Source organism: Mauremys reevesii, linkage group 23 (genome assembly GCF_016161935.1).
Source record: "Mauremys reevesii isolate NIE-2019 linkage group 23, ASM1616193v1, whole genome shotgun sequence".
In the NCBI taxonomy this organism is placed as follows: domain Eukaryota; kingdom Metazoa; phylum Chordata; order Testudines; family Geoemydidae; genus Mauremys; species Mauremys reevesii.
Window position 1 is genome coordinate 15,617,974 of NC_052645.1, and position 25,950 is coordinate 15,643,923.

At 46.9% G+C, this 25,950-nt stretch overlaps 1 protein-coding gene across 2 annotated transcripts in view; it reads left to right on the forward strand.

Moving 5' to 3' along the window:
- Positions 1-21,422, forward strand: part of STPG1 (sperm tail PG-rich repeat containing 1) — a 46,643-nt gene extending 25,221 nt beyond the window's left edge. The window contains exons 1-9 of one of the 2 annotated variants that reach the window (XM_039511935.1): positions 914-1,056; positions 2,084-2,226; positions 3,572-3,675; positions 8,795-8,896; positions 9,921-10,094; positions 14,267-14,378; positions 15,149-15,314; positions 17,089-17,279; positions 21,114-21,422. In XM_039511935.1, the coding sequence (XP_039367869.1) occupies positions 2,145-2,226; positions 3,572-3,675; positions 8,795-8,896; positions 9,921-10,094; positions 14,267-14,378; positions 15,149-15,314; positions 17,089-17,279; positions 21,114-21,190 (1,008 nt within the window). In that variant the 5' untranslated portion in view covers positions 914-1,056; positions 2,084-2,144 and the 3' untranslated portion in view covers positions 21,191-21,422. Of the gene's footprint in view, positions 1-913; positions 1,057-2,083; positions 2,227-3,571; positions 3,676-8,794; positions 8,897-9,920; positions 10,095-14,266; positions 14,379-15,148; positions 15,315-17,088; positions 17,280-21,113 lie in introns of those variants that run through there. The other variant, XM_039511936.1, reaches the window with a different exon arrangement.
- Positions 21,423-25,950: the final 4,528 nt, after the last annotated feature.

Below are 25,950 nucleotides of genomic sequence, written 5' to 3' on the forward strand. Positions count from 1 at the left end.
GCCAACATAAAACCTTGTTAACATTTAGAGCAGGGGTGGGCAAACTTTTTGGCCCAAGGGCCACATCAGCATTGCAACTGTATGGAGGGCCAGGTAGAGAAGCCTATGCCTCCCCAAACAGCCTGGCCCCTGCCCCCTATCTGCCCCCTCCCACTTCCCGCCCCCTGACTGCCCCCCTCAGAACTCCGGACCCATCCAACACCCCGGGACACCTGCCCCTAACCACTCCCTGGGACCCCACCCCATCCAACCCCACTGCTCCCTGTCCCCTGACTGCTCCGACCCCTATCCACACTCCTGCCCCCTGACAGCGCCCCCTGGGATTCCCACACCTATCCAACCCACCCTGTTCCCCATCCCCTGACCGCCCCACCCCGAATCTCCACCCCATCCAACCGCCCCCTGTTCCCTGTCCTGACTGCCCCCCAGGATCCCTTGCCCCTTATCCAACTCCCGCCCCCTTATGCCCCTCAGAGCAGCAGGAGCTCGCAGCCCCGCCACCCGGCTGGAGCCAGCCATGCCACCCGCGCTGCCCGGCAGGAGTGGCAGGCCAGATCTCTGGCGGCACGGCACGCTGCGGCTGTCAGGGAGGGGCCAGGGGCTCAGGGGCCTGGCAGGACGGGCCCGTGGGCCACCGTAGTTTGCCCCCCTCTGCTTTAGATTGATCAGTCTGCGGAATTGTCTGAAATCACCCAGCGTGGGCTTGGCTGGGCTTTGCCTGACAAGTTGTGTTGCTATCTCAATGAAGAGCAGGGAGCAGACAAAGGGGCTGTGGTCCCTTTGTAACAGGGCCTGCGGGGGTGAACACAGCTGCCTTAAGACCCACGTGCAGAAGTGATTGTCCGGGACCATCTTAACTAGGGGAACACACCCTCTAACTTGAGGAGGGCATAAGGCAACCAGATGCCACTTTGAAAGGCTTTCTGTGATTGGACAAGCACATAAGGCACCAAAGTAACAAACAAAATGATTGGAGAATAGCTGGTTCTGCTGTTGTCTAGGCAACGAAGTGTAAACTTTCTCAGAATCCTCCTCTAAAGCAGCCCTGGCAGCCAGGTAGGCACGGGTGGCACCGCAGGGGTGGTAGGGCCCAGCAGGCATTGCTTCCTCCCTGTGGCCCCACAGAGACCAGGGTCCCAGCATGCAATGCTTCCTGTCCTCTGGCTTAGCAGAGACAAAAGTCCCATCATGCAATGCTTCCTCTCCCTTGACCCAATAGAGACAAGAGTCCCAGCATGCAATGCTTTTCCTCCTCAGGCTTAGCAGAGACAAGAGTCCCAGCAGGCAATGCTTCCCCTCCTCTGGCTTAGCAGAGACAAGAGTCCCAGCATGCAATGCTTCCTCTCCTCTGGCTTAGCAGAGATGAGAGTCCTAGCACAGTGGTTCTCAACCCGTGGTCCGTGGCTCGCCTGTCTAAGGGGTCCATGAAAGACTTAGACTGGAAACTGAATAGAATTCAACTATATAGACAGACAATAGATTTCCAAAGAGGTCTGCACCTCCATTTGAAATTTTGTAGGGGTCTGCAAATGAAAAAAAGGTTGCGAACCACTGTCCTGGCGTGCAACGCGTCCTCTCACCTGACCTAGCAGATGCTCTTACAACTAAACACAGTACCTGGGCTTCACACTCCTCCTTCAGTGTTATCTTTAAAATAACCTTAAAAACAGAGAGCCAGTGTGCTCCTTGTAGATATTAAAAATTCCCAGAGCTTTTTTCATAACAACAGGGCTTTGCCTCAATCTTTCCTGATCAAATCCTTTCCCTCCCTCTCAGCTGTGAAGCTGGATTGGCATCATGTCACCCCAGCCCAAAGGTGGCAGAAGGGTTGATGTTTATGTGTAGGGCCTGCACCTGCAGCCTTCATTCACCCCCACAGTCCCCCTGAGGTCAGGATTGCAGGGATTTGGGGAATTCTTGGTGACAGATTCTCTATGAATGTAAAATACGATAATAATCATAATCTGAAAAGGAAGTTCCCTTGTTTATTAAATCTTTGCCATTCCACCTTGTTTAGAAATTCTGGCTAGTTTTTTTTCTTCTAAATTCATATACATTTTGATATTTCCAATTGATGTTTTAGAAACAAAATGGTGACCCTGAGAAGAAGAGTATTTCCAGCCAGTGGGCAGTAGTTGCGTAACATGGCTGCCTGCTTTGAGAACTTTTCTGTAGCTACTAGTATCAAAGGAACAGATGCTGCACAGATCGGGAAAGCGTCAAGAGGTACAGTATTGTGAATCGGATAATAACCACTTTGCAGCTGAGAAGGGGAAAAATAGCTACAAATATGTTGTTCTTTGAAACTGCAGCATCAGTGAAGCTAATCAATAGGAAGTGACATCCTGAACAATTTATATCCAGAGCCAGTTCCAGTCATTTCAGGATCCAGTTCAGAATTGCTCTCCTTGGGCTATTTAAACCAGTGCAAAGGGAACATAAAATGACACCACATCAGAATCTTCCACTATGCAAATGTGTAAATGGTGACACGTAGTGCAAGGCAGTGGACAATCATGCCCCTTGCTTGTAAAACTTCCGTGGATTTGTATCATAGTCCGTGTGTCTCTGCTCCTTCTGGTCATTTAGCACTTGCCACCTCTCCCTCCACACAGCCTCGCTGCCGTTGGTTTGAGAGCATTCTCCCCTCTGCAGTTCTCTAGAATAGACCTCCTGTATCTCTTCCCTTCTTTGCTCTTCCCTTTAATTTCAAAGATCATCTTAAAACATATTTCCTCCCTTGTCAACAGCATGGCTGTGTTTACACTGAGCTTCTCACTGTTGCACTACTCCTGGTTCAGCTCCATTATAGGTTGCAGCAGAGGGAGCTCTAGAGTAGACAAGACGCTGGCGGTTTTACCACGTCAGCTAACATTTCTCAGATGGCACCGTGGTAAAAACACAGCAGCTGCTGGTCCTGGCTCCTCTAGACCTTCCACCTGGGCTACCAAAGTAGGACCAGCACTGGTGGGAAATGGCAAGAAAATCTCAGTGTAGACAAGGCCTTTGAGCCCAATCCTGCACAGCACAGAGACCCAGATCCTCAGTGGTATTTAGGTGCCTACCTCCTGTTGAAACCAGTGGGAGTTAGGTAACTAAATACCTTGGAGGATCTGGACTTGAGTGTCTCCTGGGAGGTTCTGAGTAACCTAAACTGTCATTGTGCTCAATAGGAGCTGAGGGTGCGCAGCATCTTCCAGAGGGCGCTCAGCTTTTTGCAGGATCAGGCCCATGAGATGGGCTGCTAAAATGCCCGACTTCAGGCTGTCTCAGCAAAGGTCTAAATAAGGAGATGTGGCAAAAGTGATTTAGCAGCACTGAGTGAGCCCTACAGCTCTTCATGGCCATTGAAGCACCTTTAAAGTGCTGCAGCGATCGTTTTTTCTTTACTTCTTAAATAAAACAGGCAAATTCAATGCAAAACCAAATGATTTCTCCACCTGAAGATTGCATTAATGATAGATTTGCATTTCATTTCTGTTTCCAATTTAAAATGAAATCTGGTGCTACAGTTACATATTTCCTGTATCTCTACATTCAGGATCTTGTTTTTATCGGCTTTACCTTTTAGGTTACAAGGTCTCCTCCATTCCTTATAAATACCAGACAAGAATGATCCCAAACTCAGAAAAAAGGGGATTTAATTCTCAAGCAAAGAGGTTTCAGTATAACCAGGTAGGTAGTAGAAATATTTTGAGATTTATGACCTTTGCTGTAAATCTTATGTGCCTATTATCTCCTAGTGATCTTGTTTATAATAAGTTTGGTTACGTTGAAGTGGAGACACAGCTTGTATACATGTTTTAAATAGTATTCCATGGATCAGGCTTTGGGGGAAAAACCCCACTAGCAGCAATGCAAAACAGAAGTGTTATTGAAAATCAGCTAGGAAAATGCTGAAGTAGTTTGATGAAAAAGAGTCATGTGACTCTGATAAAGAACTGCATGAAACTACTCTTTTAACACTCAATAGCCTGATTCGCCACTGAGTTACGCTGTACAATACCAGTGGAGCACGCTGAATTTCAGTAGGATTTAGGTACCTAATTCTCTTAGGCTCCTTTGAAAAATAGCTTTTGTGCTTTTTTTTTTCCTCCTCTCCATTCCAGCCTCCCTATCCTCGGTGCTAAGGGTGAAGGCTACTGTGTCTCATCACTGAATTGGATTGTCAGTTTGTTTTACAACCTAAATATTATTTACACCTAGTCTCTTATTGATTCTAATACTGCCAGACCACCAAGACCCCCATTCTGCTCTCATTTACACCACTACCAATCAGGAATGATTCCACTGAAGTGAATGGTGTGAATGAAGTGAAGATTTACACTGGTGTAATGCGTGCAGAATATGACCCAACGTTTTAGGAGTTCTTTCTTTAATCCTGAGCTCTTTGTGCATAAACTCCCTAATACTGGCTAAAGACTATGATGTCTACTCCTTTTTGGCCAGAAGGGGGAAGCAGTAAGATACTGTAAAACAGTACAAGTCAACCAGACAGCTACATGAATTCATTTTCTCTAGCCAATACAGATGACCCATCCTCTATGTGCAAGGGGCCTTTCGGGGCCCAGCTTCCTAACTCCTTCCTCTTCTGATGGGAGGAGGAGCCTCCATGCCTCCTGCAGAAAGTTCCCTGCTCTCCATCTGGTGAATAACACTGCTACGGTTCCCTAGAATGCCATGAAAATTAAGTCAATTAAGGATTTCTGTAGTTTCATGAACCCTTTTCCAAGTGGGTAGATCAGAGAGTTATTTGGTATCTTCTCTTTTTCTTATTCTGCCTTTGATCTCTTCCTTCTTGCTTGTCTCTCCCATCTCAGCGATATCAAGAGCACATTATCTCAGACCTGAATAATAATAATAACCATTGACATCAAGGACCAAAGATGAGGGGAAATGATCAAGGTGGAGACGTTGCTTAACTGCCTCTTGCAGGCGCCGTCTGTCTGGTCAGCTTCCAAGAGTTCCAGATGACCTGATGCAAAGTTCTGACTAAAAAAGAAGAGGTAGAGTTTTAAGGTAGTTCCACAAAACACTCCCTTCTACTCCAAGCAATTTCCTGCCAGAAGGATGGAGCAGCACGTGGGTCCACAAGCGACACAAGACCTTAGTAGGCTTCTGCTTAAGCGTTATCCCTAGGGAAAGGTTACTGCATCGAATACTAGCTCTTTCTAGGGCTGCTTCCTGAGCTTTTCCTTCCAAACGCACCTGATCATGTCTTCACAGAACTTCAGTACTACACACTATAGAGTACATTAACACATAGCTACAGGTACAGGGATTCACTCCCCGCTAGAACTTTTATGTATATTATTGGGTGTTGTATGCAAAATATTTCTGATCAACTAATACCGTGACCGAGTGGCCTTCTATACTCACCAATAGAATATGATCTCAAGGAGGAAGAAGGGCCTAATGGTATGTAATCAGCTCGGGGGAGTGGGGGGTAGATTTTCAAAGGCACAAATAGCAATTAGGTGCCTAACTCCCTATGTATCTTCCAGCCAGGAAGCGTTAGTCATGTAGCGACCTATTGAAGTCTGGTGTAAGTAGGGACAACTCTATTGAAATCAGTGGAGTTGCACCACTTACATCCGTCCTCAGTGCATCCTATAGTTTCTGTCTACAAAGAAAAGTATGCCAAATGTTTACATGGCCATTCACACTGTAACTCCCATGCCCTTTTTTACAAGGAAGGCAGAGTCTTGTGGAACTATACATGGAAATAATAAGAACTAAAGACTCAGGGCCTGATTCCCATTTTGTGACACCAGTTTTATACTTGTGTATTTGTATAATTAGCATTATGGTAGTGCCAAGTGAGATCAGGGTCCCATTGTGGTAGGTGCTGTATGTAGAAGTGGTAAGAAGCAGTCCCACTCCAATCTACATAGGGTGGGAGGGGAAATGGATGAACGGAGAGGTGAAGTAACTTGCCCATGGTCACACAGCAGGTCAGCAACAGAGCCAGGAGTAGAATCTGATTCCTAGTCCAGTGCCACAGCCAGTGGACAACACTGTCACTCATTGAACTCAATGGGGTCACACCAACATAAAACTGGAGTAATAGAGAGATGAACCAGGATTCCCCCCTCATCCCCTTTAAAGAAAACGGAATGAAGCGAATACAGGATCTCTGCTGGAACTGTCAGACTGGAGTTGACCCATTGTCATGAGGATTTCCATGATATGGATGCTCTCCACTAGTAACTGGATTGTATCCACCAGTTCACAGCAAGCAGCTGGCTGTCAATCAATAATGCCTTTCATTCGCTGTTCTCAAGGCTCAGATTTGACCTGGTGTCCTTGTAAAGCTCTTCACAGCCTGTCCTCTCTAATCCGTCCTGCCTCTTTAAGTGCCCATTAGTATCTGAGTTCTAACTTGCCCTCCCCACATACCTCCCTGTACCATGCTGCCTAGCCTTATAGGTGATGAGAGCCTGTCAATGCCATTCCTAAACCAACCACAAGGGTTTAGGGTTAGGATCTCCCGCTCCTCAGGCCGATCAGACCTGCAGAGCTCCTGGCTGTGGCACAAAGGACCTAGATCAGGTCCCAAAATGTGATGTCATGCATGGTAGCACATTACCACTGGAGTACCAGTCTGGCCACTTGGAGTGGTAGCCTAAGAAGGTGACAAGGTCATTCCTTACTTGTCTCTGTCTTATGGCCATTAATGCAAACTCTGCTTGGATGCTGGGTTTTATTATTTATATATTCCTCCTACACCCTCTCCCACTGCCTGTGCCTCTCCCACGTCTCTCCTATCTTCTCCCTTTATCTCCTTTTCCCACTCCCAGCTTTGTACTTTCTTTCCTGTTGCCCGAGTCCTGCATGGAGGGGGTTGAGATGCCTGCACTCAGGTGTAGCTCATTGCAGGATTGTGGTGTGTGGCTGGAATTGCTCCCGATGTACTCTGCACCAACTGCCGTCTCTCTCCTCTTCAAACCCATCTCTTCTGTGTTATTCCCACACTGTCTTCTCTTGTGTATTGTCTATCTCTGTCTGAATCTGAGCGTGCACTCCTCAGGCCAGGAACCGGACAGGACAGGACCTCTTTATGTGCTTATAAAGTCTCATGCACTTGCCCAGTGCTCCATCCAAAATAGTTTCCACTGGTAATTGACAGACAAGGTCACATGACGATGATATGCTCCCCGGGGTCAGGAGTCTCAGATATTTCCATTCCTACATACCTAAATCATCTAACATTGGTGTTGACGTGAGGCTATATTTCTCTCTAGGGGTCTCATCCCATACAGTCCTGAGCCTCCACAAATCCCATTGACGTCCCTCGGATTAGAGGGAGCCCAGCACCTTACAGAAGGTGTTCAGTACCTTGCGGGACGCAGAGCCTCAAGAGCTTAAGGTGTCATCGCATAGAACCGAGGCTGGTTTGGGTTTATTTTGCTCTATAAATAGAATCCCGCCCAGTTCTCTTTCTGAAAAGCCCAGGAGGAGAGTTGAGTCACATGCTGAATTCAGTCAGTCATGTCAGATGTACAAGTGAGATTTCAGACTTGCAGTTGCTCTGAACTCCCAGACTGTATAAATTGCCCTGTAGGAAACAATCTCCCATTTCATATTCATTTTTCTGTGCAATTTGAGACTCACGTTAAAATAAGATTATTATTCTGACACAATGAAAACATCTGCTCATTGCACAACGACAGTTACTACAAAACGTTCAGGTGCCCAAGGAATGGAATGGAAAATGATACTGAAAATATGAGAATGCCATTATTTATGTCCAGGGTACGCCTTCACCTGGAATGTTCTGTTCAGTTCTGGTTAGCCTATCTCAAAATAAAAGCTGCAGCACAAACAGAGGGGGCTCAGAAATAGCTGACAAAATGATTAGTCCTGGAGAGAGACTGGGGTTGTTTAGTTCTGAGAGGAGAAAATTAAGATTTGATCTAATAGAGGTGTGTAATAAGAGAGGTAAATTAGGAGCTCTCTCATCACGTGAAGACAAGGGCCAGTCAGTGAAACTGAAAGCTGATAAAAGGAAATAATTGTCTACACAATGCACATTCCGTGCTTGTACAGCACTTAGCACGATGGCGTCCTGGTGCGTATCTGGAGCGCCTATGCACTATGGTAATAATAAATAATACCGATAACCTGTGGAACTCACTGCCACCAAATATAATCAAGGCCAAGTGTTAGTAGGATTTTAAAATGTTTAGATCCTTTCACTGATAACGAGAATATCAATAGTTACATTATGAAGGACACAATATTTATAAGGCATGCTTCACTGTTTAAGACTCAGTGACATTAATGCTGGTGGCATCCAGCATCTAGTGCCATTGTCTGCCAAGAATGATCTTCCAGCTTGAGGGCATGGCAACCTGGTTTACATTTGGAGTTCCATCTCCTAGGCTGGCAGCCTACCAAGGCTGAAGAACCCTCACTCGCCTTTCACCCCCCCACTTTTCACAGAAACACCTCTGCTGCACGAATGCAAGTGACGGGGTGTCTGGCTGTTAGAGGCGATTGATTTCGCTCGCCATTTGGGGCACTTCCTAGGAGCTGTGAGCTCATCCCCAGCCCAGCAATATCAGCCCTTTTCGGCTATTAAATAACTGTCCATTAAGGCATTCTTGCACCTTCTCTGGATACATCTGGTACTGGCCACTGAGTGAGAGGATAATGGACAAGTTAGATCTCTGGTCCGATCCAGCCTGACAATTCCTACGTTCTGCCATCACAGCTCTGAAACTTCCTAAATAATGTTTTGAGTGTGTTCGGAAGGATGATTGTTGCTAAACGTGTTATGTTTCCTTCTTAGAATGAAATTCCAGGCCCGGGATTCTATAACGTCGTTCACCAGTCTGCAGAGATTAACAGCACCTCACTGTCGAAGAAGGGAACGGGCTACTTTCCTTCCATGGTAAGGGAAAGGGGTTGTATATTTTAGAGCCTGATCCACAGCTCATTAAAGTCAATTAGGCCTAGATCCTCAAAGGTATTTAAGTGCCTAACTGCCATTGAATTTAATGGGAGTCAATTTAATTTAATTTCCCGTTAATTTCAATGGGAGTTAGGCACTTAAATACCTTAGAGGATCTGGGCCTAAGGGATTTTCTATTGACTTCTATTGCATCAGGCCTTTAATGATCACGTCTTATTTTTCATCCCTTGCTGCCTAAATTTAGGGCACCTCAAGTCAGAGTCTTCAATTGGGGTTAGGTATCTAAATGCACGGAAGGATCTGGGCCTGAGATACAATAGTGGTGGGGCACCTTACACCTATACCAGTCACTGGAAGACATTGCTATAATTAAGGCTGAATTCCATCCTCCATTCTAACCTTCTTTTGCAGTTGCTCATATAACATTTAAAACAAATTCCTCTGGGGCTAAAGTTTTCTAAGCTTGATCTCAATACAAAGGTGATTTTTTTTCCCTTTGGAGTAGAAAATTGGAGCAAAATTGGCTGAGCTGTGTTTGAGTTATGGAAGTGTGAAGAAAAAACCCCACATTTCCCCTGAACGTGGGCTCACTGGAAATGTTGCGCTCACCCTAGCTTGAAAATGGCTAAAGCTAGTGACAACCAAGTCAGTTCTATAAATCTCAGTGAGTTACAAATCATAAGCCGAGTGAGAAGAAAATCTGCTCAGTCCTTTTAATGATCTAATTTTGCACAGGATTTTAAACCCATTTTCAAACCATCACAATGGAGGATAATCTACTGCACTAACAAAGTGTTCTGCTGAGCATCTTCTCCCAGTGAGGCCAATGGGAATTAAAGGTGCTCAGCACCTCAGTGGCAGGATTAGACCTCTTGCAATGGGACTCCCAACCATTCATGCAATTTAGGACCAGAGGTCAAAGATTGGATCTAAGCTGTTCACCAGTCTCCCTCCAGCACTGCTGCTCAGCTGCTATTGATTTATTTGATTTGTCTCTTTCTAGGATGCTCGTCTCCCACACAACAGAAAACCCAGCTACCCTGCCGCAAATGCCTACAACCTCTCGTTGGCATTTCAGTCCAAGCAAGATTTCAGCACTGGAAACTCCAGCATGTTTCAGCAACCAATCGCTAAGAGGAGAGCGCAAACCTCCACCCCAGCGCCCAACCAATACAACGTAAGGGGCAAAACCCAGGAGGTTAAAGCCAATGTAAAACTAACTTTAAGGGATATATGGGGAATTATATGGAAATCATTGTACTGTGTTTAATCCTGTATGGACTAGAGCATGCCTGGCCCAGCAAGGGTGTGCAAGGAGAGGAGAGGGTGTTTCTCCTTGTGCACCTGTGGCTTCCTCCTGCTCCATTGAAGTCAGTGAGAGTTGTGCCATTTTTCTTCACTGAAAGCAGATCAGACCCCCATGCAAGGAGCCGTCTCAGTCACCGTGAATCCGGAGCACATGGGTCACTGAGGCAGCCAGTAGGCATCCAGGATCTGCCACTGCAGCAACCCTCTGTCTTCCCACTACAATATAACCTGAGGTGTCGAAAGACCCCACAGGATCCCTTGGGTAAGATCCCGGCTTTGCTGAATTCAACAGGAGTGTTGCGGCTGCCTTCAATGCAGCCAGGATTTCACATTTTATGTTTTATTTCTAATAGATGTGTGGTCTGGTGGTTGAAACACAGGGCTGGAAATCAGAGGCCAGATCCTCCACGGATGTAAATCAGCATAGCTCCACTGACTTGCATGGTGCTCTGCCACTTTACACCAGCTGAGGATCTGGCCTTGAGGTTCTGTTCCTGATTCTGCCAGTGACTCACTGTGTGATCTTGAGTAAGGCACTAACCTTTCTGTGCCTCCTCCTCCTCCCATCTGTCACGTGGTGACAATAATACATGCTTCGCTGGGGTGTTGTAAGTCTTACTCCATGAATGTTTGCAGATTCTTGAAAGGAAGTTATTAAAGAAATGTGAAGCATTATGAATAGCTGCCTATCAAAATATTATACCTATTGGTCATGGATTTCACTGTTCCCTCTGTGTTTTGCCAGTGCTGATTTATTTGTCAGCTGTCAGATCATTGTTACTTTAACTCATTCTCTCTCTAATTTTTTCTGCAAACCATGTCTGCTGTAGTTCCCTGAGTGTCTGTCACTTAGCACAAGAATCTCTTATATTGACACAATGCTCTTTTCACCAGGGTCTTTTCACACTATATACTCACTTCAAGTGTGATAAACATCCAGTGGGATGCTGGGGTGGAATGTGTCTGGTCTCAAAGCACCCAGTAACACTGTGCAACAGTTTAGGCCGGTGGGTGAAGAAGAAAACTGTAGCCGACTGAACCTGCAAAGGAGTTTTAGGTTGTTTATGCAAAATATAATTAATTACATTTGAATTTGGCGAGGACACTGTAGTTAACTCCACTACTCCAGTAAGAAGAGCCAGAGGATTGTTAATGACAGTAACTGGTCAGGATCATCCTGTCTTGTTATTATTTATATTACAAATAGTGCCTAAAGATTGCGTCCCCATTTTGCTAGGTGCTGTCCATACACGTAGTAAGCCTGAGTCCCTGCACCAAAGAGTTTACCATCTAAGCAGACAAGATAGACCGAGGGAGAATGGAAGTATTATCCCATCTTACAGGTGGGGAGCTGAAGCACAGAGCTAATAAATGACTTTCCTAAGATCACACAAGAAGTCTGCGGCAGAACTGGGAATCCAGCTCTCTTGAGTCCCAATCCAACGCTTTAACCATACACCAGCCTTCTTCTTAGAAAGACAGCCCTTCTGCAGCACAGCCGCTGTGCTGGGGCGTTGGTTCAGAATTCACTTACAGCGACGAGTCCTACACACAGAATCACTCAAAGAAGTTCCTCCATTTTCCTTGGTTGTCTCCCACGCAGGTAGCAACCACCCTTAATTCTCCTCAATGCTTTAGACGGGACTAACTCCCCACTTAAGGTGGCACGGCTGTAGGTTCGAAATGAGTTTCCATTGATGTGATACATTTATAGGCTCGGTCAGAATCAATGATCATGTGTCTTCATTGTTTATAAAGGGATCAGATCCTCAGCTGGTGTAAACCAACACAGCTCCACTGACTTAACGGGATTCTGGTGATTCTGTTCACTGCCGCCCTTTCCCCTGTGTGAATTCTGAACCAATGCACCAGTATAGGGACTGTGCCGTTGCGGAAAGGCCGACTTTCGCGAAGATGGCCTCTGGTTAAGACACTGGACTTTGTTACAATGCCTTCCAGCTACGAGGATCGGCTTCAACAAGTTTTCTGTTGTTTAAGCTAGTTTGCAGGTCATAATTATTTGACATATCATAGTATAATGAGTTCGTAGCATGTTATTTCTTACATTGTAAGAATTTGCTTCTGGGAATAACCTTCCTGGATTAATTACCGTCTTGTGATTTACTGTAAGGGATTGTGTCTAACCTTCAAGAAGCACAACAGGAAACAATCCATTTAAAAGATGGCAGTGCTTGATAATTTATGACCGTAGGCAAAGAGACGGTCTGGGAAGAAACAGAGGGCCCAATCCTGTACACAGGCAAAACTCCCACTAAAGTCAACAGGAGTTTTTTCTTAAGACCTGCAAATCAGGCCTTAGGTGTAATCTCAGCTGAAATTAATAAGGGCTGATAAAACCCAGGCTGGCAACAGAAAATAAAGCTGAAGCAGTGTCCGAAACTGTCTGGAATAATGTTTTCAGTGTATGGGCCAAATTGAGCCTGTCACAACATGTGGTGTACGCCATCCAGTGCATTAAACGCCCCAATAACAACTATGTGGGCGAACCCAGACAATCCCCGTACTCCTGAACGAACTCACAGGCGGAAAATGATAAAAGACAAAATGCCACATCACCTGTGGGCAAACGCTTTTCACACAGTGCTCGCTCTACGTCTGACCTCTCCGCACTCATCCGCACAGGAAATCTGCAACCACCTTCAAAAGACGAGCCTTGGAGCTTAAATTCATAACTTTGCTAGACACTGAAAATCATGGACTGAAGAGAGATGCTGGATTTAAGGCTTATTAAAACAATCTATAACCCACTAACAACCCCTGCCCTAGCTGCCTCCCCTGCCCCCCAAGCCACCTTTCCCCCCCTATGACTGGAGGGGTGTTACGTGGCCACTTTACCTTGAAATATGCGTTAACCACTCATGCTTAACAATCTGTTCACCTTGAATTGAGTTGTGACCCTCTGAGGTGCTTGTCTTCAGGAACCGGGGCCCAGCTGCAGCGCTTTAGTGAAGACACAACCACGCCAACAGAAGAGCTTCTCCCCAGCGTAGTTAACCCACCTCCCCAAGAGGCAGTCGCTCTGTTGACAGTAGAAGCTCTCCTGTTAACATAGTGCTGTCTACACAGGGTGGGGGTTAGGTCAGCATAAATGTGGATTTTTCACACCCCCGAGGGACGTCATTATCCCAGTCTAGGTCTGTAGTGCAGACCTGGCCTGAGTACATTTCCCAGTCCTGAAGGAGAGCTCTGTGTCAGCTCAAAAAACTCGTCTCTCTCACCCACAGAAGTTGGTCCAGTAAAAGATATTCCCTCCCGCACCTTGTCTCTCTAATCTCCTGGGAGCAACATGGCTGCACCACCACTGCAGAGAACAATGTTTTTTTTTTTCCAGACTGTTGAATTTCAATTGATCTCAGTTTTGCAGAACTATGTAGGCGGCAGGGCTAATCCAATGCCCATTGAAATCAATCGGATTCCACTGGATGGAGCAGGCCTGGTAAAGTTAGCCTGATCCAATTGAAGTCGATGGGAATTTTGCCATTGGCTTGGAGGCATGCAAGATTAACCCCTAAATGATAGACTTGATCTCTTTGAAGAGTGATTTGGGGCTGGGTAGAAAACTAGAGGCTACATTTTTGTCATTCTAGGCGACCCTGAAGGGCAAAGTTGCAACTGTTTGTTTATGCTCTTACAGGTGGTATCATGCAGATTACCCTTTGGGTGTACTGGGAGCACTACTCCAAACGCCATGCTTGATTCGGGTATTTGAATGAGGCCGGGCACTTTACGACTGGCTGCAGCCACCAAACAAATGCAGCCAAATTTTCAGTAGGAGCTGCCAGTCCACAGCACCTCTGATAATAACCCCTCACAAGTCGGGCAATCAAAAACTGAGAGACACAAAACCAGTGAGCTCTCCTGAACATCTGGCCCTAATATAGGGGGCATTTGTATCATTAGAGCAGTTCTGATTCACCATGGAGACTGGATCTAAAAAAACCCCATAGTTTTTGTTACATTAGTAAATACCCAGGAGGAAAGTCAATTCAAAGGAATTCACGGAGACTTCATTTTGTACAGGCCTGTCTAGATTTCTGCAAGCAAAGCAACAACGTATGTGCCCGGGCGGTGTTTTTGTCCAAATCGGCAAGAGGATTAAGCACTGATAAAACAGAAAAATGGCCTTCTCCATGTAAGTGAGCTGTTGAGATGGGAGGAAAGGCATCACCTGTGAGTCTGAGTCAGATCTTATCAGATGCTCACCACCGTCACTGACATCCATGGCTACCCAGGCACTCAGTATATCACAGGGGAGGCTCAGCACCTTGCTGGTTTCAACCCGTTATGACATTTTGCATATTAGTGGGTGACACTTCTAAATTCTACAGGATGGGCCCCTGGGAATTATTACTAAAGCACCATCCAGATATAGTCACACCCCTGGTAGATTTATGGAACTTAGGGGAATCGCCAGAACATACTTGGGCTCCCTCCAGGGTGCCAGGGGCTCGGGGAGTGGTGTGTTGTAGCACACCATAATACACCTAAATCTGTCATGCTACCATAGAAGGAAACTTCTTCCTGGCCACGTGAAGTTTACACCCTGAAGCATGAGGATGGTTGGCTCTAGTCATTTTTACATTTGGTGGCGTCACTGCAAGTGATGTTCACAGTCAACATCTCATCTGGTTTTTTAATTGCTAATTTTCCTGCCTGTACGTCCTCCCTGGATGCTCCCGTGTTCAGGATTAAGTCGCTAGAGTAGTCACTCATCTTCTGTGCCCCAGGGATAAGCTGCTCCAGGAAGCAGTTTTGATCATCTCAAGAAATGCTTTCCCCTCCAAACACCCTGTTGTGCTGTTTCCTTTTACTTTCATTGACTTATGCCCCTTTATGCCTGCCCCAGTGCGATAGTTGAGACATGGTTTGGTTTTTACATCCTTTTTCTTGTCGTGTTATCAGGCCATTACAGAATCAATGACTCCCTCATCAAGAAGTCCCCCAGGATTCTAGTGTCTTGCTTCAGATCAAATACTCATCGTGAAACAAAGGTGAACACAATAAGCCCAGGGCCTGCAGCGTATCAGCTCAGCAACCCCCCTAAAGCAGCAAAGAAGACCCCTTCCATGTGAGTCCTAACCTGTATGCTTTTCACTGCCAGGCGTTGCTTATGAACACATCAGATTGCAGGAGGGTCCAGCAGCTGCAGCAGAAGAGCTCACATCTGGCTCTCTGCAAAGTTCTTCCACCATAGCACAGTCAAGCCCATACTCGGTCGCCTCTGTTGCCATTGGTTTACAGATGGGGTAAAAGATGGCTGCCTTGGGAAGCGAAAGATCAGGCTGCTTTGCCTTAAAGAGGAGGTGGGCTGATAACACTGAAAAGCAAAATACACAAACTGTTATCAATACCGCACAACCACTGGGCAGTAGGTATGATATATGATCCCCATTTGACAGATGGGAAAACGGAGGCAAACATGACCCAGTGGCAGAACAGGAAATAGACCCCACATCTCTGTTTGAATAAAGCTTAGATGCTTCTCTGAACTCCACTGAGTCTGCAAAACGGAGGTGGACAACAGGCCTTCCTGCAAGGTTTCAAGCACTTGCTCCTTCAGTTCAGGCCAAAACAGAATAAAGGAAGAAAAGGAAAAGCCCCTTTCTTTCCCCTTTGGCATCATTCTGGAAAGGCAGATAAATCTGCCTATCAGCAGGTTATTCAAGTAGATTTATTATGACCACCCAGTGACAGTGACATTGGTTTGCCTGAGATAAGATTAAGATCAACAGTAAATTCTTGACCAGGGAAAGGTATGAGGAGTATATGGGCAAGTCTGCAGCTCTCTGCACACAGGCAGGTGTATCTTACAACAGAGGTTTTGTGAAAGGAGTGGAAAGCTGTAGGGAGGGAGAATTAATGCCAGACGGCGTGTGCTAAACACAGAGGGCTAAATTAACCCTCAAGTGCAAGGATCATCAATCTACATTATCAGCAACCGTCAGAACGATCCATGTCCAGATGCCCAAGTTAGGTTGTGGCCACACTACACTGTCGGGTACGTGTAGCTACACGCTCCAGTGAAAAGCAAGTTACAGTCTGTAGCTACACGTGTTAGTGAAAGGGGCTGGCGGAGGAAGGACAGTGGTGAAAGACTCCAGCAGCAGGGAGCTAGAGGAGCCTTTCCTCACTGCCAGGGTCTTTTCCTGTGGTGGGGAAAGGCTCCACCAGTTGGAAGGCAGCAGGACACAGCAGTGCTAAACACAGCAGTGTAAACGGGGAGGGATGGTGTGGGTGAATAGAGAGCCAGGGAGGGTACGTATGTGAGTACATAACCACACCCTTCAGGTGTGTCTTTACTCACCGAAGCTGTGCCTCATGGTCTCTGCTATTTATATCTGTGCTAAGGGCTACTCATGTATGTACCGTGTAGGTGCACCCTTAGAGACCAATCCAGTTCCCATTTAAGGCACTGATTTACGCATATGAGGCCACATACTCAGCTGGAAAAAACTGGCACAGCTCCATTGACTTTAGGGGAACTACCCTGATTTACACCAGCTGAGCATCTGGCCCTTGCTCTCAATGGCAGCAGGATCAGGCCCATCATCGAGTCAATTTATTTTGCAATAAAGTGAAGAGGCTTGATACGTGGCTTTGTACGGGTACCCAGATTTGCAACGCATGTGATCCGAGAGGCTCCAGGTAGTTCTTTTCTAGGTCATTCTTTAAAGCTTTTAGCTGTGATTTTTCAAAGGATCCTATGTGATTCGAGCACTTACCACCTATTGAATTTCATTGAAATGTCAGCACCTAACACCATTTAGACATCACAGCTTTTATGCTCAGACTTCAAACCCCATCAATTTACAATGTATCTCGATTCTCTTTTCTTCTGATAGGCGAAAGCAAAACTTGAATTTCTCCGCCCCCGCCATACCACCAGCTAAAAATCCACCTTTGCCTGGGCCAGGGCAGTATGAAGTAGTGGACTACGAAGGCCCACCGAAGCATTACATCTCTAGTGCTGTATTTGTGTCAAACACGGGGCGGTGGAGAGGGGCCACAGCTCAGCAAGGGATACCTGGACCAGGTAAAAATAAATCTATAGATAAATACTTTGTATTTACATAGCGCTCAAAGCACTTTCCAAGCAGCATTATCCACCTTTTTACAGATAGGGAAACTGAGGCACAGAGAGGCTAAGGGTCAGATGTACAACAATATCTAGGCACCTAAAGATGCAGCCAGGTGTCTTAGTGGGATTTACCAAAATGCCTAAGTGAGTTGGGCACCTAACCTACTTAGGAGCTGTTATAAATCCCAGTAGGCACCTATCTGCCTCTTTAGGCACCTAACTTCTGTTGTAAACATGGGACTAAGTGACTTGTCCAAGGTTACACGGAGATTCAGTGTCAGAACTGGGACTAGAACCAAAATCTCCTGACTCCCAGCCCTGCGGTCGGACCACTAGACCATTTGTTGAAAATATTTTGAGAAAAGCATAGATGTTTGCACTGCGATTGCCATTCAGGTATCGCCAACTGTCAGCATGTTTGACAAACAGCTTATGGGAGCTACGTTGTATTTGAAAAACTACCATTCAACTCTTGTTATTACAACCGAAGTTTTACCTGTGCTGCCTTAAAGGCCTGTGTGGGTGGAGTGGGAGGAAGCAGTTAGAGGAGAAGGAAGAAAACTGACTCATGAAACTGCAAAGCGTTTGCATAGCCCAAGCGGAAAGCAACATTACAGGGCATCATAGCCCTGAATCTCCGCTGCCTTACGCCACCTTGACTCTGGTCTAACTCTGACACTGGTGTAACTCTGCTGAGTCCAGGGCAGTTGTTCCTGATTTACATCAGCATATGTGGGAGATGAAGCAGATCCCATAATTGTATCCAGAAAATGCTTGGAGAAGGTGGAAGGAGGGACCTACTCACAGAGACTCATGGGTTAAATGGACTAACGTTTCCATGAGTATGATGCACTTTGCTCTAATTATAATAATTACCTACCAGTATATCCAGTGTGCATGTAGAGGAATAGATTGTGCAGTCCTTACTCACACACGCAGTCCCAAAGGGCCTGCTCACCTCACCGTGTGCTCAGCAACGCTGGGGATCCAGAGCTGCCCCTTTTGGCATTACGATTGCTAACATACAGGGGACAAACGAAGGGCCAGATTCTGCCACCACTTCCGGACGTTCCCCTCACTCTGCAAGTGCGTGTGGAGTAGGGAACTGCCGAGGGTGAGCAAGGCTGGTGGAATCTGGTCCCGAGTGCCCTGTGTGCAATTAATAATAATTGCCATGAGTAACACTATTTTCATATAGTGAGTAAGTTAGGTGTATTCGAGGAAGTAAACAATACAAGAAACATGACCCTAAGTCTCTCTGACAGATGAAAGCCTGGTTTGGAAAGCAGACAATAGCAATTTTGCTATTATTTACAGTACAGTATATGATTTTATTCATCTGTAGAATTTGTACATCCACAGAGTGATGGGGAATGTCATACCAGGCTAAAATGGTACCATCATTTTCCCCAGGGGTCTTGTGGCAGCAGAAACAGAGGGACCGATTCTCTTAAAGGATTGAATGATAACCATTGTCCATATTACATCTCAAACGCTCAGCGTGCCAAGTGCTTGGGCATAAATGCTGATGTCCCTAAATACTGGTCTACTTCTTAGATGTTGGGCCAGATCCTCAGCTGGTGTAAATTGAAGCAAATGAAGCTCTGCTAATTTACACCAGCCGAGGATCTGGCCCAGAGTCTCCCAGGATGGTTAACAATGAATTAAAGATGAAGTGAGAGGGGCTAGAAATACTTTCAACAGAAGGTAGTAAAAGAGTCTAGTTTTTCCTTCCCATAGTATTAAATTGAAAACCATGCACATGCCTTGTTAACTTGTGAAAAGTCAGGACATCTCCCATAACCACTCAACCCTGCCAGCACCCTGTCTGGCATTAGAAAAGATCAGATCCCATTCTTTCTAACCTTTTACCGCTAGCTCTGAAGTCACAAAAGAAATTTCATTGGGGCAAAGCTCCCTGCAATGAAATCAAAAGTAGCGTTAGCCCATGTGCACTATTCATATATAATGCAAAATCGCTCAGTACTGTACGACTTGCATGTAATACAGAACTGCAGTGCTGTGCATGCACTTTGTAAGGAACAATGACATCAGGAAAAGAACAATCTAAACACCGCACAGTTAAATTCCTAGGGCTATATTATTGCAGTAGCCATATTAAAGGATGGTTGGATACAAAGTACTTGTCTGGATTTTAGGACGCCAGATATTTAATAATATTTCCAGGGTTTCTGGTTTATCATTTAACCTAAAAGCCACCGATAAAGATACAATCAGTCAATACAAAAAACAATCACAATGAACTTTGGATCGTGTTAAATATTAAAAGAAAGGTCCAAACACAGGATCTGAGGCAAACTTTGGAACTAGATCCCAGTGTCATAACCCAGACTCGTCTCTAATTGCAATGCACGTTAATAAGGATGTTAACGAAAGCACGGCTTGCCCATACCTCTGTCATGTAACAGCAGATACACGCCTATTAGCAAAGGCTCAGGATGCCAAGGTGGCTCGCTTTTATCTCACTGAACTGACATGTCGTACAAATTTGAGGCGATACTCAAGGAGGAAAAAACATCTTGCTGTCTTCACTAAACCTTTCAACACTATGGGCCACCTTGGGCTGGCTTCACTATCTATTGAAGGTGCTTATATGGCCCCATTACCATAGTGTCTGAGCGCCTCACAAGCTTTTATGTATTTATCCTCACAGCACCCCTGTGGGGTAAGGAAATGCTGTTCTTCCCATTGTATTGATGGGAAACGAAGGCAGAGAGAGACTGAGGCCCACATCCTTAAAGGTTGATTGTTCAGTGGGAGTTAGGCACCTAAATACTAATCTGGGCCTAAGTGACTTGGCCAAGGTCATACAAGAAGTCTGTGGCAGAGCAGGGAGACTAGCATTCTCCCCTCTCATCTCCTTTACTCATGCTGAATATGTCCTTACTCCTCATGTAGTACCATTGACTTCAGTGGCAGAATAAAGGTATAGGAATCTGGCCATTATTTATTAACGATCGGGGTGAAAGTAACTTAAAGGACTTACTGGTAAGCAGGAGTCCTGAGCAGGGCCGGGGCTTCAACCGGTAGAGGCGGGGCTTCAACCGGAAGAGGTGGGGCCTTTCCAGATTTAAAGGCCCTGGGGCTCCGGCTGTGGCTGGGAGCCCCAGGGCCTTTAAATCACCCTGGAGCAACCAGCTGCAGAGGCAGCTGGGAGCCCCAGGGCTCAGGGGTGAATTAAAGGGCCTGGGGCTCTGGCCGCCACGGAGCTCCGGGCCCTTTAAATCCCCACCCGAGCCTGGCTGCCCTAGCTCCGGTGGCGCTTTAAAGGGCCTGGGGCTCCCCGCAGCGGCTGGAGCCCTGGGCCCTTTAAATCACTGCCGCGGAAGCCAGTCCAGTCCGGCACAGCGTCCTGGCTCTTGCTGCTATACTGGACCGGACCGGCTTACTTTCTCCTCTGTTAAAGATGCTTTATGCAGCCAATGAAAAATACAACCAAGAGTTTATCATCCTTTCTCTTATTCCCCCGCCCCCAGCAAACAAGACACCATAGTTCCTACATTAGTCAATAATCTGAAATTGGCATTTAGCTCGTTTATGTATCTTTCTTGTTATAGCAGCAAAGAGTCCTGTGGCACCTTATAGACTAACAGACGTATTGGAGCAGGAGCTTTCGTGGGTGAATACCTACTTCGTTGGATGCATGTATTCACCCACGAAAGCTCATGCTCCAATACGTCTGTTAGTCTATAAGGTGCCACAGGACTCTTTGCTGCTTTTACAGATCCAGACTAACCCAGCTCCCCCTCGGATACTTTCTCGTTATAGGTACTTATCTGCCAGAGGTACCAAGGAAACAGTCCTTTATCTACAATGTTGATAACAAGTGGATTCCAGTACTGTAGGCATCAGAGCCCCCATATTTTGGAGAAATTCTGCAAAGACTGGACCTCATTCAAAACCAGCCGCGCAGCCGCTAACGCATGGGCAAGCTATGGTGTCCCCAGCCCTCGTGCTTTAACTGTCCTTATATCTGGCATCTGCGACTGGTATTGTGCACATATTGCAAACTGAAAGGTGATCATTAGGCTGAAATTGACCTAAGATCTTCCAATTAAGTTGAACAATTCATGCAAATATTGTTTGATTCTTTTTTACCCTATGTAATTAGTGGTCATGTCTCTTTGGCACTGATAAATTCTGGTCATATGTCGGCCAACCACGTGAAACACAGTATACTTGCAGTAATCTATATCTTGCTTTTTATCCCCAGTTGTCTTGGTTGGAACTGCAGTTCCTCTAATCCTCCATTTCGACCTCTGGCTTTTAGAATGCACATGTGCTGCTGGATTAGGTGCACTCTCTCCCTGTAAAACACAAAATAAATCTGGCTGTGTCCTAGGCCTGACAATAATACAGATAATAAATAATAATAGCAGCATGTGTGGAGCAGTCTTAACTAATCAACACCACCACAAGGAGGTGGGGGTAGGAGCAGCTGTCCAATACTGAGCATTCGATCAGAGGTTTGGAAATGCACCTGTCTATCTTCACCTGTTTTTCCTCTTACTCGCACAGTCATAAATCAGGAAAAACTCCACTGAAGTCAATGAAGATATGCAGCTTTACTCCAGCTCAGAGGCTGGTCCCAAAAGGGCCCCATTTGATACCCACTTTGCACTGATGTAAATGACAGCATACGCCGCGGCTGCCCCAGAGAGTGTGCTACCCTGGCCAAGTGTCGTGTAAGTTTCATCTCTTCGACAAAGCCCTGGGCGGTCTGGGATTTTAGGAGATCACATTTCCCATAGCAACAGACAAATTACATGTAAGTAAACCTACAGTGACATGAAATTAGGGTGAGGAGGGTAAATGAACGATACATGGAATTGAAAGATACAAGGGAAAGCAATGAAAGTGACAACATTCTTATTGGCACTCGGCAAAGAAACCATGGAGTGAGAGACTGACCTTGTTCCTAGCAGATGGTACAGACAGCTGGGGTGACCAGATGTCCCGATTTTATAGGGACGGTCCCGATATTTGGGGCTTTTTCTCATATAGGCTCCTATTACCCCCCACCCCCATCCTGATTTTTCACACTTGCTGTCTGGTCAGCCTACGGATAGCTAGCTCAGTGGTATTCAGGATTGGGGCACATTGGGAGGGCAATACAGGGAAAAGCTTGCATTTCTGTGCTGTTCCTTCTCTGAGGACAGAGCACTTCAATTTGTCATGCAGTCAGGTCTTGGCATGTGTCAGTGTGATGCACTTGCAGAGTTTGTGCAATGTAAGCAGCAAGCTTTCAAAATGAACAGACAGCTGTGGGTGCATTTTTCTGATCTGGAAGTGAGGATAAGTCAAAAACTTTTGAATTAATTGGTTTGGTTTTTGTTGAAGTCAGTACAAACCAGCCATCGACTAGACCTAGCAGAATATTGCTTCAGTGGAAGCTTCTCTCATTCATCATCATGAACTCCAGGCAAACACAAGTGGGTTCATACTTTCACATGACCTTTATCCACCCTCAGGACTTGCTGCCCTGGAGCCTTTTCGGTTGCACTTTAATCTTCTCAAGGTGCTGGTGGGCTCCGGGTGACGAGTCAAGAATGCTCTTGCATGCTTGTGAGCTGTGCTTTGCACAAGCTGTACGGCAACTCGCCTTTGCTGGAAGGGATGAACCGATACTGAGCACGCCAGCAACGTCAGCGAAACACCCACCCTGGGCAGGGCGGGGGAGGAGGGGGGGGCTGGGCTTGCTCTCACGCTGCTGTGAATCAGCTGGCATTTGCTGAAATCCGTGGCGTTTCCTCGATATGAAGTGGGTGTGAGATCAGGATGAAGGCAGGTTCACATTTTGCTTGCATCAAAATAGGCTCCTGATCCTCCCCTGCCCTCCACCTCGTGTGGCCACTTAGACCAGTGCAAAGCGAGTGTGAAATGCGGCCCGCTCGGAATAGTGGAGCTTTGGCTGCACTCGTGCAAAGGGCTGCAACAGCTCCAGAAGAAGCAGTTCCCACCTGGCAAAACTTCAGGCCGGGTTCCCTGAAAGTGGCACAACGCCGTCCGATTGCTTGCGACCTTATTCTGCTCACTCACTGGTGAAAAGCACAAGGAACCCCACTGGAGTCCATGGAATTGCACTGGTGTGAAGAAGAGAATCAGATCCAAGGGCAGATTTATCCCTGGTGTAACTGCATTACTCCAATGGATTTACACCATAGGTACATTTGACTCTTAGTCTCAATCCACCTGCCATAGGCATGGGCATAGCCAGTACGGATGAACCACTTCCCCCCATTCTCTACCCCCCCTCCCAACTGAAAAATGGCTCTCCCCTTTCGTCTGCGCCATCCTGGACGGCAGGGGTACACCTCTGCGTGCCCACTGCCAGTCAGCTGGGCGAGAGGACGGGCAGTAAGGAAACACGATGCACTCAGAGGGTGGGCAAAACTGGATTTTCCAGCAGAGCAACTGACTCACTGAGGGATTTGTGATAATCACAGAAACCTTGCAACATTATGGGTGGGAAATAGAACCACGTTTTTCTTGCAGCTTCCAGAAATCTGTACAGCGCCTCTCAGCCCAGCCCCTAACCTGATCAGGCAACTTCTCTGCAGGCTCTGAAAACTCTGACCCCACTTCCACTGCCTCTGCTCCCCTGATCTGCACACAGGTGTATCCCCTGCCCCTCTCCACAGATGATGGCAGCTATTGAGAATGCAACTGAACTACATGGGAGACTCACGTCGCCAGTGGAAACTGAAGGCAGATGGTAACCACCAAACTAGAGTTAAGGCAGGAGAGTCAGTACCTGAGGCTCTTTCATGGCCACAGGAAACGTTCCTTGAGACCCAGCGTTACCACTGACAAGCTCTGACCCAGGGAGCACGGCGCACTCCGGCACCTGGCTGAACGTTTTCCATGGTTCTGCCTGTTGTTCTTACTGATGATCTGTATTCTGATGCCACCTGAGTGAGGGAAGAGACAGCACCTACCCTGGACAACCAACAGGCCAAATTAATCCCTGGGATAATGGAACCAATAATCTGAGAGTCCACGGCCTCCTCCCTCCCGCCACACATGCTCCTGCCTGACCCACAGTGTGTGTCTGCCCAGCCCCCCAAACTGCCAGAAGCTTAGTGGAAACGAATTGGGCATTTACTTTTTTTTTATGCTTAGTTCTTCTATGGCACTTTCCAGCTATGAGGCCACACAGCCGTTTCCAAAGGCGGGACTAATGCTCACTCCCACTTTACAGGGGGGGAAACTGAGGCAACTAAGCCAGGAAGTGACTTGGCCAAGGTCATGTGGTGAGTTATGGGCAGAGCCAGGCATAGAACCCAGGAGTCCTGACTCCCTGTCCGGTAACCAGGATCCACAGAAAGCCGCTGCAGAGCGTTGGGAACCTGGTCGATGGGCTGAGGAGGATTTATTCTAGACTCCTCCAGATCCCCCTCTTTTCCCACCACTCCCCCACTTCCCCCTCATCCCTCTCCCCCTTTTATGCTCTGCTCCTAACTCACATGGGAGAGGGATGGGCCGGGGCCGGCAATTACCAAAAAGCAGTGTTTGGAGAGGCAGAGCTGACCCTACCGTTCACACGGCCCCCCACCTCCTACAGCTCGTCCTCCTCTCCAGCTGGGCTCCACCCAAGGCCCCACTCCTGTGGGCCCACTTGCAGCAGCAGGGCGCCTCCCCTCCATCCCCACAAAGGCAGGGACAGGGCCAAGAGCCTCATTTGCCCCACCCAGGAGTGGCAGCAGCGGCTCCCCTCACCCTCCATGTCTGGAGCAGCAGCAGTGCCCCCCATCCCCCTGTTGGCAGAGGCCCTTCGGTACTTACCTCAGCAGCTGGAATGTAGGCAGGTTGGGCCTACTACTCACTCCTGATGCACACTGAGCCCTCTGGGGAAATGGTGGCAGGGAGTCCTGGAGTTAACACCCCACTGAGATGCATACGGACAACTCATGTTCCAGGCTCTCAGCAGACTCAGGTAGACATTGCTGCCTGGGTTACACTTGGGTCATGTTTTCACACTTTCCTTCCCAGTCATAAGGACTAGACATTTATGTCCTTTTTTTTAAATGAATGCTGAGATTCTGATACAATAATCACAGGACTCCAGGAGCTGAGGCCCTGGGCATGGGCCTATGACTTCATCTGGCATAGGAGGACCCTACTGAGGGAGGGCTGTTGTCTGAGGATGGAAGACCATGGAGCCTTGTGAGGGTTGGGGTGAGGAAGATAGTGGAATTATCCTTAGCAGGAAATAAGTAGGGCTGGTGCCTCAGTTTCCCAATGCATAGAATGGAGATAATCCCCCCATTTGACCCCAGGGGTGTGTGAGGGTTACTGAATGGTTCTAAGCACCCTTTGAGCTCCATCCAGGAGCTAAGTGTTAATTCTGTAACATGGACTTGGAGGGAGGCACAAGGGTTGCAGGAGGGATGAGTTTGGAGGAGACACCTGAAAGTCAGTCTGTGGCCATATGGCTAGAATACTGGCTGCAGCCTCCCTGTGAACTATCCTCTTAATAAAGAACCAGTTCAGTTTTACAAGCCTGGAATCTTCATGTTATTACCCAGCACGCGGCCCATGAAACAACTTCCAATCCTCTCTCTGCCTCCCTCCCCCTTTCCCAATGGGTCCTGCCTATTCCTCC